This window comes from Artibeus jamaicensis, unplaced genomic scaffold (genome assembly GCF_021234435.1).
Source record: "Artibeus jamaicensis isolate MK-2021 breed Jamaican fruit bat unplaced genomic scaffold, CSHL_Jam_final contig_685, whole genome shotgun sequence".
In the NCBI taxonomy this organism is placed as follows: domain Eukaryota; kingdom Metazoa; phylum Chordata; class Mammalia; order Chiroptera; family Phyllostomidae; genus Artibeus; species Artibeus jamaicensis.
In genome coordinates, this window is record NW_026521924.1 from 24,670,550 (window position 1) to 24,684,421 (window position 13,872).

The 13,872-nt window shown below is 55.1% G+C and overlaps 1 protein-coding gene across 5 annotated transcripts in view; it reads left to right on the forward strand.

Annotated features, from left to right (window-relative positions):
• Positions 1-8,384, forward strand: part of TOX2 (TOX high mobility group box family member 2) — a 107,406-nt gene extending 99,022 nt beyond the window's left edge. For 4 of the 5 annotated variants that reach the window (XM_053671282.1, XM_037164493.2, XM_037164495.2 and 1 more), the window contains 6 exons: positions 1,677-1,916; positions 3,412-3,639; positions 4,119-4,199; positions 4,767-5,162; positions 5,849-5,976; positions 7,508-8,384. In XM_053671282.1, the coding sequence (XP_053527257.1) occupies positions 1,677-1,916; positions 3,412-3,639; positions 4,119-4,199; positions 4,767-5,162; positions 5,849-5,976; positions 7,508-7,604 (1,170 nt within the window). In that variant the 3' untranslated portion in view covers positions 7,605-8,384. Of the gene's footprint in view, positions 1-1,676; positions 1,917-3,411; positions 3,640-4,118; positions 4,200-4,766; positions 5,163-5,848; positions 5,977-7,445 lie in introns of all 5 variants that reach the window. The other variant, XM_037164494.2, reaches the window with a different exon arrangement.
• Positions 8,385-13,872: the final 5,488 nt, after the last annotated feature.

Consider the following 13,872-nt stretch of genomic DNA (forward strand, 5'->3'; position numbering starts at 1 on the left):
ACCAACTATGATGATAGAAAGCAAAGGTCGGGGGTCGGGATTCTTAGACAGAGTGGTCAGGGAAGGGGTCTCTGAGGATGTGGCATTCAAGTTAAGACCTGAAAGATGAGGAGCCCTGTGTAGAGAACTGAATTAACACCACAACTCAAAATTAACAGGGAAGCAACAATAATAAATCTTTAAAAATCAGAGAAAGAAATCAATAAAGATTAAAATGATATTAAAGAAATAGAGAAGGAGTAGGGTGAACAAGAAATTTCAGAGTTGCCCTGGCTGGCATGGCAAAGTGGACTGAGTGCTGGCCTGTTAACCAAAAGGTTGCCAGTTCGATTCCCAGTCTGGGCACTTGCCTGGGTTGCAGGCCAGGCCCCCATTTGGGAGTGTGTGAGAGACAACCAATCAATGTATCTCTCACACACTGATGTTTCTCCCTCCCTTCCCCTCTCTCTCTGAAAAGTAAACAAATAAACCTTTAAAAAATATTCAGATTTGATTCTTTTGAGGAGAAAAATATATTCCACATCATAAAATAGAAAACCCGTGAGCTTGCCTAATGAAGAAAAAGTGAGAGAAAAACACAGGTACTTGACATGAGAAATTAGAAAGAGAAAATAACCACAGATGCAGAGAAAATAAAAATATTGAAAGAATATGCAAAGTGGTAGCCTTGCCGAACAGTGTATCTATATATAACATTTAAGTAAAAAGTATGCACTATTCAAATATGTACTTAGTATAAGAAATGCCTATATGTAAAAATCAGTAGCTTTCTTATATTCCAAAAATAACCAGTTAGAAAACATCCCAGCGAATAGTTAATACAACCTGGCTGGTGTAGCTCAGTGGATTGAGCATGGGCCTGTGAACCAAAAAAAGATTGAGGTTCGATTCCCAGTCAGGGCACACGCCTGGGTTGCAGGCCAGTTCCCAGCAGGGGATGCACGAGAAGCAACCACACATTGATATTTCCCTCCCTCTCTCCTTTTCTTCCCTTCTAAAGATAAATAAATTTTAAAAAATAAGAAAAAATAGTTAATACAAAAACTACTGAGCTACAGGAAGAAAAATATAAAACTTTATTAAAGGATTTATTTATTCTCTGTATTTAACAAACCCTTATACGACTTAGGACTTACTATATGCTAGGCACATTTAATCTTTAACAGTCCTAGAAGGTAGGTTTAACTATTATCCACGTTTCAGATGAAGAACAAAGGCACAGAGAGGTTAAGTAACTTGGCCGAAGTCACCCAGCTTATAAGTGGCTGAACCAGGATTCAAAACACAGCTGGCTTCCCGAATCTGTGCTCTTTGCTCTCACGCTGCCTAGTGAATAAAAGCGGAGACATACCGGTTCCAGGGGGGAAGACTCAGTATTGTGAAAGGATCCATTCTCAGCTGGCCTGAGCCGTCTAGCCAGGGATGAAATCCTGACCATCTGTCCATGTTGAATGTCAACAGAACGGCAAACTCCCAAGATGCCAGGTCTCCCCACAGGTGCACGCTGGGCCCTGCAGGGCTCGGAGTGGTGGGGGCAGTCACCTGTCAGGGATACAGGAGGGAGCCACAGCTCCTGATGAGGGAGCCGTCACTCGTCCGGAGGCCCCGAGATGAGCATGCGATGTGGCACTGGATGGGTCCTTCCTAACTGCAAATGCCCTGCCCTCCTCTCTCAGATCCAGGAGATGGTCCACTCGGAGGTTGCTGCCTACGACTCGGGCCGCCCGGGGCCCCTGCTGGGCCGCCCCGCAATGCTGGCCAGCCACATGAGCGCCCTCAGCCAGTCCCCGCTCATCTCTCAGATGGGCCTCCGAGGCGGCCTCGCCCACAGCTCCCCGTCGCCCCCAGGGAGCAAGTCTGCGACCCCCTCTCCCTCCAGCTCTACTCAGGAGGAGGAGTCAGAAGCGCATTTCAAGGTAGGTGTGAGAACGGAGATGCAAAACCTTAGGATGCCCTCCCATCAGCGGGGTGAGGGGCCCTGCGTGGAATGGGCATCGCCTACCTCTAGGGAAGACTCACAGGGTACGACCGTGCCCTTTGCTGGAAAACAAGGACGGAGGGGATTCTGGAGAAGAACGAAGTCTTATTCCTGAATGGCCAGTGGATCATTCCAGTGACATTCATGGCATGGGCACCCTCAGGGGTCATGTCTCATGGTCGCTCTGGCCTTTTAGGAGAAAATATTCTGACAAAAATGCGTGATCCAGCAGAGAGCGCCCCTGGGCAGCACGGACCTCAGTTGGGGCTCTAAAAATGACCCCTTCGCTGGAGGCAGGGGTGACCCAGCCTCTTCAATCGCCATCAGGGTGAGCTCTCCAGGCTCTGGCCCTTGCTTGACACTGACCAAATCTCCCTTTCTGTTGGAGAGCATCGTCCATAACGGGGGCGGAAAACAGAGGCCCAGGAGGGCCTGGGGTGGACGTGCTTATCGGGAATCTCCCAATGAGCTGGCAGCAGAATCAAAGCTGGCGGCAGAATCAAATCTTGAATCCACACCTCCTGGCCCTCTTTCCTCTTCATCTGGGCCTCCCACCCCTTCCACGTGGTGGCCCCGTAGAGGCCTGGGCAGTGGCCACAGCACCCGCGCCATCTAGCAGAGACCCTGACAGGGGTGGGCACCCCTGGGTCCTGGTCCCGCCCATCACCATGGTGACTTGGTCTCCACCACAGACCAGGCAGGGGTGGTTTTTACTTTATTTTTCGTGTAGAGAACACTTCTACAACCGCCCCCATGGGCCAGTGCTCTAAGCACATAATAAGTATTAACTCATGTATTCCCCACCATAACTCTCTGGGGAGGTGCTGTTATCATCTCCCACTGGCAGATGGGGAAACTGAGGCATGGAGCAGTTAAGTGACTTTATTCTGATTCATTCTTTATTGGTCAGGAGATTTTTATACTCCATAAAGGTTAACTTAGGGAAAAGGTGATAGAGATGTAAACGACTTTTGCCTGATTTGAAGGCGAATTAATTTTTCCCTGAAGAGATACAAATGACTTGTGTCCAGCAGAAGAGATAAAATTAAGCCCTAAAGGTGATAGTTTTATTACTCTGTGGGGCATTAACCAGTTTCTTTATCTATTTCTTTGAATCAGCTTTACTGTCATGCTGATTGTCATTAATGAGCTGAATAAAAAAACCCAGGACTCCTGTCCAGGATGTGTGTGTGTGTGTCTGTCTGTCTGGTCTGCCTGTCCTTTGCCTCCCCTACCTAGGGAGTGGTTAGTTGGACCGTGTGGCCACAGCTGCCCGTGCTCCAGGCACGGCCAGTGCCTGTGTGTGAGCAGGGCCTGACCAGCAGGGGGTGGGCCTGCTGGGGAGAGTTCAGCACTGCCTGAGGCTGGGGTGGGTCCACCTTGGCAGGGGTCCCTGGGCCTCTCAGGTTTTCTGCCTCCTGTCATCCGGGCAGATGTCTGGGGAGAAAAGACCCTCAGCTGACCCAGGAAAAAAGGCCAAGAACCCAAAGAAGAAGAAGAAGAAGGACCCCAATGAGCCGCAGAAGCCGGTGTCAGCCTACGCGCTCTTCTTCAGAGACACTCAGGCCGCCATCAAGGGACAGAACCCCAGTGCCACCTTCGGGGACGTGTCCAAAATCGTGGCCTCCATGTGGGACAGCTTGGGAGAGGAGCAGAAGCAGGTGAGTCTCCATCCCTTTCTGGGCTACCCCCCCCCACCAATGCTTCGGGGTCCTGGAGCCCCCAAAGCCAGCGACAGACTTGGAAGGTCGAGAACCCGGCCCAGCCTCTACAACTGGGGGCTCTTGCAGAGGTCTTTACTGGGCTCAGTTTGCCCATCTGCGAGATGGGAAGTCAGGTCCTTTGTGATTCTGCTGTTCTCCCGCTTTGTTCACCAGTGACTACTTAATAATTCTGGGCCTCTGTGTCCTCATTTGTTTGTTAAACGGGAACACCTCAGTCCATCTTGTCCTCCACCCAACTCTCCAAGTCTGGGTCCCAGACCAGAGCTTTCCTATCCTACTGACCATGTGCCTGCGGCCCTGCCTCCCAGGGAAATAGAGAGTAGAAACAGCTCATAGGCAAAGGCCAGCTTGCAGGGGTGTGACCTCCAGTGACCCCATAACCTCTCCCCAAGCTGCTCACATCTTGGATCTTTCAGGCCTACAAGAGGAAGACCGAAGCGGCGAAAAAGGAATACCTGAAGGCTCTGGCAGCCTACAGGGCCAGCCTGGTCTCCAAGGTAACCCCTGGACTTCCAGGCACGGTGGGACCACCGAGGGGTGGAGCAGGCACTGAGGCCCACGGGAAAGGATGGGTACTATGGTCATTTCTCTAGTGTACCTACTGTGTGCTGGCCTCACACTGGCCTCTTTACATGTATCTTGTTCCATTTCATTCTTCTAACAAGAACCCAAGACTCAGAGAGGTTAAGCATCTTCCCTCCAATTATCCAGCATGTTAGGTGGCTGTATAAGGAGTCAAATCCAGCCTGGCCACTCTTCGAATTTGGCCTGTGGTCCAGACCGTACTACCTGCCTCCTTCGTCAACACCGGCAGGGAAGGGGCTCAGGGTGGCCCCAGTGGTGCAGGGGTGTTGTCAGGGCTGCTACGGAGGACGTGGCATCTGCGGCAGACCATAAAGGGCCCGGCAGAGAGGGCGCCGCACAGGCAAAGGCACAGAGGCTGGGGAGGAGCATGAATAGAGGGCCAGGGGCCCCGTCAGTGGGTTGCAGAACCGCCCAGCCTCACGGCCCAGGTTCCGGCTTCGCCACCTTCTCCGGAGTGACTGGTGTCTGTCTCCTTCCAGAGCTCCCCGGACCAGGGCGAGACCAAGAGCGCTCAGGCCAACCCGCCGGCCAAGATGCTGCCGCCCAAGCAGCCCATGTACGCCATGCCAGGCCTGGCCTCCTTCCTGACGCCCTCAGACCTGCAGGCCTTCCGCAGCGGGGCCACCCCCGCCAGCCTCGCCCGGACACTGGGCTCCAAGTCGCTGCTGCCGGGCCTCAGCGCGTCCCCCCCGCCACCGCCCTCCTTCCCGCTCAGCCCCCCACTGCACCAGCAGCTGCCACTGCCCCCCCACGCCCAGGGCGCCCTCCTCAGCCCACCTGTCAGCATGTCCCCAGCCCCCCAGCCTCCTGTCCTGCCCACTCCCATGGCACTCCAGGTGCAGCTGGCTATGAGCCCTTCGCCTCCGGGGCCACAGGTGAGTGGGGCTGAGTAGGCACAGCCCTTCTGGGACTCCTTGTGGAGAGGGAGGCCCCTGGGGCTTTTAAATTCAGTTCCTGCCACTCGCCAGCTGTGTGGCCTCAGCCCAGGTGCCTGACCTGTCTGAGCTTCAGCTGCCGCATCAGTGAGCTGGGTCCGGAACATCTTGCCTGAGACGTCCTGGCTGCAGCAAGGAGTTGACAAGTTGCTGACAGATTATTCAGATTCTTAGCATATTCCAGGCCCTCCGTCTCTCATCCTCTGTCTGCTGTGGTCCAGCCTGAGGGGCTGCAGCCACTGTGGCCTCTGCTCAGTCAGGCCGGCCCCAGCTGTCCCCAGAGCCCTGGAGGCCTGACCCCACTAATGCTCCCCCAGACACTCTTCTGGGACTTGCCTGAGGTCACTCAGCCCAGTAATTTCATTTTACAGATTGGGCAACTGAGTCTCCAAGAAGCAAAGGCCCTGAGAGCACTTTCACCCCCTGATGCAGCTAGGACAGCATAGAATTTTTCAAATGGGGCAAAGGGAGCAGCATTCCAGGCCAAGTGGAGATCATGCGCGAGCCTGAAGATGCGCCTCCGCGAACACCTTGGGCGCAGACAGTTCCCGGCCCCCCTCACTGCCTGAGACCTGCGCCCCCGTTCTGTCTCCTTTGCTCACCTGCCTCCTCCTTCCTCTCGACAGGACTTCCCTCACCTCTCCGAGTTCCCCGGCGGCTCCGGATCCCGCTCTCCTGGCCCATCCAACCCCACGAATGGCGGAGACTGGGACAGCAGTTACCCCAGCGGGGAGTGTGGCATCAGCACTTGTAGGTCAGTCATCACCCCAGCCATGTTGGTAGTGGACTAGCCGTGGGAAGAGGGGGTGGGAAAGAGACGGGAGAGATAATTAGTGGACACAGGGCCATGTCCACTGCTGGTGCCCGCTGCTCCCGCCCCAGCTTTTGGCTTCCCCGCTCCTTGCCCTGCCAAACCAACCAGTGACAGCGAGTGACCAGACGTGGCACGCGCCCCCCTTCTGACGTGCCCGGGGGGAGGGCAGACTCAGCTGGGCAGGGCCGCCCGAGCAGGTACGGAGCTCCCACTGCAGCCCTTCCCCGAAATCAGAGTACCTGGGGGGAGGTGGTCTCCAATGGACTGTCCCGGCAGGTCCGAGCGTTCCCTCACAGGGATCCCAGACCGCAGCGGTGCCCTGTTCTGTGCGTTAGTTTCTGACACATCACCAACACAGAACATGTTAGTTTCACGGGTACGGCGTCATGATTCCATACACATACATGTACTGAAGCAATCGCCATACTAAGTCCAGCTAACACTGTCTCTGCCCATAGTTGCTGTTTTGTTTCCCTTGGTGAGAACTGTCAGGATTTACTCTCTTAGCGATGTTCAAATATGCAATATGATATTGTCCACCACAGTCACCGTGCCAGGTGTCACACCTGAGGACCGATGGCACCTTTTGCAGCTGGGAGTTTGTGCCGTTTCGCCCCCTTCATCAGTTTGCCCACCGCCAGCCCCTGCCTCGGGCAGCCACCAGCCTGTTCTCTGCAGTTCTGAACTGGGGCTTTTTGTGTTGGGTGGGGGGTGGGGGGGGGGGGGTTGGTTCTGTGTGAAATGTTTAGACTTCACACAGAAGTGAGATCATAGCTTACCTGTGTTTCCCTGTCTGACTCATTGCACTTAGTCTAAGACCTTCAGGGGTCATCTGTGTTTTCACAAATGAGTGCCCTATTTTAAAAACATAAAAGAAAGCACCCGCCTCCTTTAATTCTGTTTGAAATTTACAAAAGAAACACTGACTAAAAAAAAAAATTACCAGAGAGGGGGAAGGGGGTAGGTGGAGGTGGAGGAGGATATGGGGGGAATAAATGGTGATGGAAAAAATAAAATAAAACAGATTTTTTAAAATGTATTTAGACAAAAAAAATAAACAAATAAATGCCATTCACATTTAAAAACTGAAAAAAAGAAGAAAATAGTGCCCTGAGAGCGACAGTGGTTAGAAGGATGGACACACTGCTGCCACCTTCTGGCGGCATTGAGGACACCATGGCCCCCTGCTGGGACCCCAGTAGAGGTGTTTGGTTCTGCCTACTGGGGGGAGACAGGGAGGGGCCAGCGCAGGCCCTCATTCATCCTCAGGGGCAGCCACGTCCAGGGTGGGGGCGAAGGGCCAGTGGGCAGCTCTCCTACTGCTCCTGGGGCCTTGTGTCCAGGTCCCTGAGAGCCCGTGACGCTGGTGGGGCCACATCAGCTCTGACAGCCCCTCCTCTCTCCCGCAGCCTGCTACCCCGGGATAAATCTCTCTACCTCACCTAATCCCGCCTCCCCTCTCCTCCCTGAGGCTGCTGGAGGGGCCCAGAGCAGAAAAGAAAAAGCCTTGGCAGGAAGCAGGGTGCCCACGAAGAGAGAGCAGTGACACACTGATGCCCCACGGCTGAGTCTCTCCTGAGACCTCTCACCGGACTCTGCAGAGGCAGCCCAATGCCCGCCGCCAGCCCAAAGATCCTGCAGGAAACTGCTGCCCCCCGACCTGCTTGCTCCGGGGTTCCTGTGGCCCTCGCTCCTCCTCCCACACACCGAACCCTGCATCCGGAACTCTGGCCCCAGCCCAGACTCATGTGGGCTGCTCCTACTGGAGGGGTTGCTTAGCAACGGAAACCCACCCCCAGAGGCCTAGGGTGGGGACCAGCCCAGCCACAGATGTGCAAATGTGGTCGTACGGTGTGAACAAGAGATTATGAAACCTTGAACTGTGGGCTCCGTGTAAGTAGTTGACTCCGTGTTTTAGAACTGTGCTGAAGACATCTGTAAGATTATTTTGTGGGGGAAAGAAGTAGTTTCCTTTAAGGTAAAAAAGCATTTTATATGACCCCTAGCACTTGTTTTTTAAGTTTGATCTGAAGGGAGATGCACGCAGAGCTGGCGGCTGCCAAACCACCCCGTCGTCCGCACGGCCGGGAACTGGACAGTCTCAGCCACACCGGGGAGCTTTTTTCCCCACCACCTGCCCGTCTGTCTAAAACGGCCAATGACGACTTCCGTCTGTCCGTGCAGAGCACCCGAGGACAGAGCGCGGTGCGTCAGAAAGCGTGCGTGGTGTGGGTTTCGGTTTGGGTTTGGGTTCTTCGTGTCCTCTGCAGCTGCTTCCCGGCCCTGGCACGCGTCTGGCTCAGTGCCCAGTGCTTCTCTCACTCGTCTTTATAATAAAACTTCTGAAAAGCTGGAGACGTGTCAGCCTCTTACTGTGCTTTGTAAGCTGGGGCCCGGCCTCCCAGAGAGTGCCATTTGGGGGTGGCTTTGCCAGGAGAGCACCCCTGACGTCACTTGGGTTCAGGTCAAGTCTCACCTGCCATTGGGCCACCCCCGGGGGGTCTGCCGGTGAGGGGACCTCTCTGGCCTCCGAGTCGCCCTCTGTGAAGGAGGAAAACAAGGGCGCAGACACTTAGGGTCCTTGTGACGGTTGGAAAGGGCACGACATGGGAGCTGGCCATGCAGGGAGTGATACTTTAAAAAAAAGGAGGAATGGTTTCGTCCCTCTTGACTGTACCTGGAAAAAGCAACAACTTCCTGGCGTGGAGGAGCTGGAAGGAGGCTGCCGCTGCCGGCCCACGATGCAGCTGTTTTGAGGTGACCTAGGAGCCCCCACCTGTCAGGCAGCTCTCAGGGCCTTTGGTCCTCCGACCATGCAACCCCCACCCACTTCAGCCCCGGAAGGGGGTACACTTTCTCTGTGAGCAGTTTCCTCACTGGGGGGCACTTTGTTATCCGCTCTGGAAAAAGAAAGACGAAAACCAAACCAACAGGCAAAAGCAACATGCTCTCCTGTTGGGGGCATCGCTCCAACCTGAGGCGTAAATATTTCATGGGGTGACAGTCTCCTTCCCACGAGGGGCTTGTCAGGAGCACGGTGACAACCCAGACTGTGTGACGCTCGGTCCCTGCTCCTACGCTGGAGAAAACAGCATGGCTGGGGTCCCTCCGTACCCCCAGCAGCCCAAAGTAACAAGACGTGAGGCCCTGGGTTCCTGCATCGAAGGCAGAAGCCCCACCTCCTCCCTCGGCCAGGCACCAGGAGCTCCAGAGTCCTTTGAAATGTCCATGTGCCAAAGCCTCTCAGCCACAGGGACGCTCAGAGACGCCCACGCAGAGTCTAAATACTTTGCCTCCAGAGGCAGGGGATTGCCTAGTGGGTGCCTCCTGTGGCCCCAGAGAGTGGGGGTGGAGCCAGCGGTCAGTAGAAGGTTCAGGAAGGCTGATTTCGGCGCCATGGTGTAAATAAACATTGCCACTGTAGTGGGTGCTGCTAGCCCCTCACCCAGACCCCTTTATTGGCCAGCATCTCTCCCCAGCTCCTGAGTGTTGCTTCACCACTGCCCACTTTGTCCCAGTCATTGCCTCTTGGGGGCAGCTCTGGGGAGGTGATGCCCCATCCCCCCAGAGCTGCCCCCAACTAGTGACCGAATAACAGAGCAGCCAGCTCTGTGGCACTGAACACGCTACAGAGCCCCCCAGGGTCAGGCTATAGCAGGCCTGCAGCTGCAACAGTATCCCCGGTCAGCCCCCGCACTCCACTCCCCCCCCCGCTCCCCCGCATCGCCTCCCTGCCCTCTGAGTGCGCCCCTCCCCATAAATCACATGAACAAAGCCCCACCTCAGGCGGGCCCTGCCTGTTTCTAGGGAAACAAACTTCTGAGTGATGCCCGCTGAGCAGGGTGGGGCCCCATCAGCAGTGTTCCTCTTTCACTGGCTCCGCCCAACCTGCAAATGCCAAGACCTGCAGCCCCTGAAATCAACCCAAAGCTGTCCCCAGGGGCGGTCAGGGTTCCCATGTGTCCACAGAGGAGTCCCGTCCTTGGGGACAGTCTGCAGCTTGCTGTCTAGGCCATCCTGCGTTGGTGATGGGCACAGCCCGAGGAGCCACAGCAGGCCCAGCGCCACAGCCGCTATGAAGGCACCGGGACCCTCTGCCACAGCTGCCCCAAAGCTGCTCCCGAAGCTGCTGCCCTGGGTTCCACGAGCTTGTCAAGGGCCGGGTACCGCTGCCGCTGCGCGCTGCCGCCGCGGCACCCCATCTGCCAAGGCCAGGCTATGGTCTGGGCCCCCCACACCTGAAGCCACGTGGTGGCGCCCAGATCCTAGGCAGAGCCCTGGCATTGGGAGGAGCCTCGGGTCCTGCCTACAGCCTGCCTGCTGTCCACGGAGCCCGCCCAGGGACCAGAACCCCCTGCCCTTCCAGGCTGAAGGACACCTGCTTCAATTCTCCATCTCACAGGTCCCCCTGCAACCGTACTGGGCTCCTCGCAGGAGGCACAGCTGGGCAAAGGCCGAGCTGCCCACCCCGGAAGGAAGGCCTGTGAGTTTTAGTAACACCCAGCCTAATCTCGCCCATGCAAACTTCCACGACCAGAAAGTTTGAGAGGACTCACACACAGGAAAGATCTGACATGCTACTACAGATTCAGAATATTTTTTTTTAATTGCCCAACACATCAGTTGTTACTCAGCTCCGGTCCCCAAATTGCCTGAAACTAATAACCTCAAACCCAACAGATGCTGGAGGGCTAGCTCTCATTCACAGGGGGCTGTGTGGGTAGTGGTGGGAAGGGAGGAAAGGAGGGAGATGGGCTTCGGGCACAGCCCGCCCCTGAGAATATCGACTCTGCTGCCTGCACGTTGGATGACCTTGGGCAAGTTTCCCGCCTCTCTGTCTCCTCAAATGTAAAGTGGGATAGTAAGAGTCCCCTTTCCAAAGGGTTGTTGTAACCACAAGTTAACACACATAAAAAGGGCTCAGAACAGTAACTATTATTATTATTTAATCTCCACACCAGGAGGGAAAGTTGCTTGTCTGATGTACTAGTCAGCATGTGCTAGGGTCTGCTGCAGTAACAATGCCTGACATCCCAGCAGCTTTACCACGAAGTTTACTTCTGACTCACTCTATCCAACTGTACAGGCACTGGGTGCCCCCAGGGGACCGTGAATGTAACACAGCCTTTGAGGGACAGGATGGAGTCCGGAAGAGTACCGGGCAGGAGGCCAGTCAAGAGAGAAGGGACATGGAGGTCAGCTGGGATCTGGCTGTTCCCCTTGGCTGTGGACTGAATTGTGTCCCCCTCAAAATTTATATGTTGAAGTCATCTCCCCCCAAAGGGATTTGGCGATGGGGCCTTTGGGAAGTGACTGGGGTTAGATGAAGTCATGACCGTGGGTCCTCATGATGGCTTTGATACGCTTATAAAAAGAGAGACCAGGCAGCTTGTCTCTGTCTGTCTGTCTGTCTCCCTGCCAAGTGAGGACACAGAGAGAAGACAGCCACCTGCAACCTGAGCTTTCACCAGAAACCGGTGGCACTTCAGTCTTGGACACCTGGCCTCCAGGACTGCAAGGCATCTTCTGTCAGGAAGCCCGGGGATATCTTTTCAGGCCACCCCAAGCTGACTAGTGTCCCCTCAGAACAAGCACAGCTCGGAGGGGACAGGGAGAGGGAGGCAGGACCCCAGGAGCCAGAGCTGCAGGGCCCAGCAGGGCTCAGCAGTGAGAAAGCCTGCCCGTGGGGTCAGACACAGCGGTTCCATGCTGCTTTATGACAGCAATTAGCATCGACACGGGAGGAAGAACGCTCATGTCCAAGGTCCCTGACATCAATTTTAACACTTCAGCACTGCACGCGCGGAGTTTAAAAAGTCAACTAGCTGGACCGTGTGGCTCACCACGGCAGGGCCCCGGCTCCCACCAGCTCCCACCGCACACTCAGCTCTTTTCGCTCTTTCCTCTTATTTAACAAATAAATCTGCATGTCCTGCCGTTGCTTGACTTACCCATTTTTAAATATTACTCATGCACTTCCTTTATCCCCCAGCGACGGAGCACCTGGAACACTTCCAGAGGGCTCCGCTGGGTCAGGCGATCCATGTGTCAGTTCTGTGCCCTTTCTCACCCCCGTGCTGTGGAACCGCTGTGCAGGCGGGAAGACAGAGGCACAGGGAGATGGAAGAAGTGACCCCAGAACAAATCAGGGGCAGAATCAGACTCTGCCCCCAGGTCTGCCGGCCTCCTTGCTCATACCTGGGGCTCACACACAGACCCTCGGGCTCCTCGTTCTTGGCACCACACACATCTGGGGCTGGGTAATTCTTTCCGGTGGGGTGAGGGTGCGGGGGAGGCCCTATCTGGTGCACCGTGGGGAGTTTAATGACACCGAGGACCCATACCTGCTGGATGACAGTGGCACCCCTGCCTCCCAGGTATGACAATCAAAAACCTCCCAGGACATTGCCAAATGACCTCTAGAAGGGAAAGCCACCCCAGCTGAGAACCACTGATGTATCAGAAGCTTTGGCTGGACTTTCGGTTGCTGCATTGGGCTGGGAAACAGGGCTTTGCCTTTCAGGGTCCCGCTCTGCCTGATGCCCTCCCTACAGGGTTAGGGGTCTGCAGAGCCAAGCACACATGCCACCTGGAGCGCTCCACCTTTCTGCACCACACTGCACTTTCCAGGGCCTGTGTGGGCCTGTGGCCAGTGCTCTTGGCTGCTGGAGTGTGTGTTCCCACCCCTGAGAGGTGGCCGAGGGTGTCGTCCAGGGCGGAGGGAGGCGGACAGAGCTGGATGTGCAAACTAGGTGGACCCAAGGCCCCGCCACTGCAGGAGGGTTGGTGCAGGGGGTGGGGGGAGGAAGGCCCTGCTGCTGCAGGAGGGTCGTCAGAGGGGGGAAGGAAGGGCGGTGGGCTCTGGGTGGAAGCCTCCCTTTGTATCTGGATTCACCTGCAGACATTAGGGCCGGCCTGCCCCAGCCCCAGCTGCAGCTGTCACGGGCTGGGGGCAGGGAATATGGCTATATTTCACACATCAGTCCGAAGAATCTAGTCACTTCTTTTTGTGGAAAAAAGGTACTGAGTGCTCATACGCCTCTCTCTTTGCTTCCTCTTCCCCTGATCTCCCAAGGAAGCTCCAGAATAAGTGCGGCTAAGTCCATATTCCACGCTTACATTATCACTATGGAAACGAATGTTTACTGATGGGCACGTTGTGTTCTTTCATTATGTTGTCCCTTGAATAAATGTTTGTGTCTTGTTCTTCGTGTGTTTAATTTCCCCACGTCCCTCGTTTGTCCCCAAACCTCACAAAACTAGGGACTTGCTAGACACTCAGTGCCCCCGTTTGCGCTTGCTCTCTCTCCCCGCCCCCCTTTCTCTCCCTCTCTCTCCCCCACACCCACCTCAGCAGCCTTACAGCCAGCACGTGAGGCCTCCTTTCGAGGTTGCTTTGCAAGCCCCCTTGCTCTTCCCCACAGAAGGGTCTCCTTCTTTCTGGATCCCATTCCCTCCCTGTCTTGTTTTGCTCCTTTGTTGAGGCGGAACGCATTTTTGCCAGGAGCTTTCTAAGAAAATGTAGGTGGGAAATTCGTGGACCTGCCAATGTTTTTATTCTCCCCTCACGGTTGATTGACAGTTTGACCGGGGCAGACGTCAGGGTCTTTTTCTGCCAGTCCCTGAAGGACGGCCTCACTGCCTTCCAGCTTCCAGCGTGGCTGCTGAAAAATTCAAATTTTTGGATTTTTCACTTTTTTGTATGTTGCTTGGATTCTCCTGTTTTCTTGGGTAGCTTTGAGGTTTTCTCTTTGTCGGCTATGTCTTGAAATTGCACAGTGATGTACATTTAGGTGGGTCTTTTCCATGATACTGACCTTGGGTAGACCCTTCCAA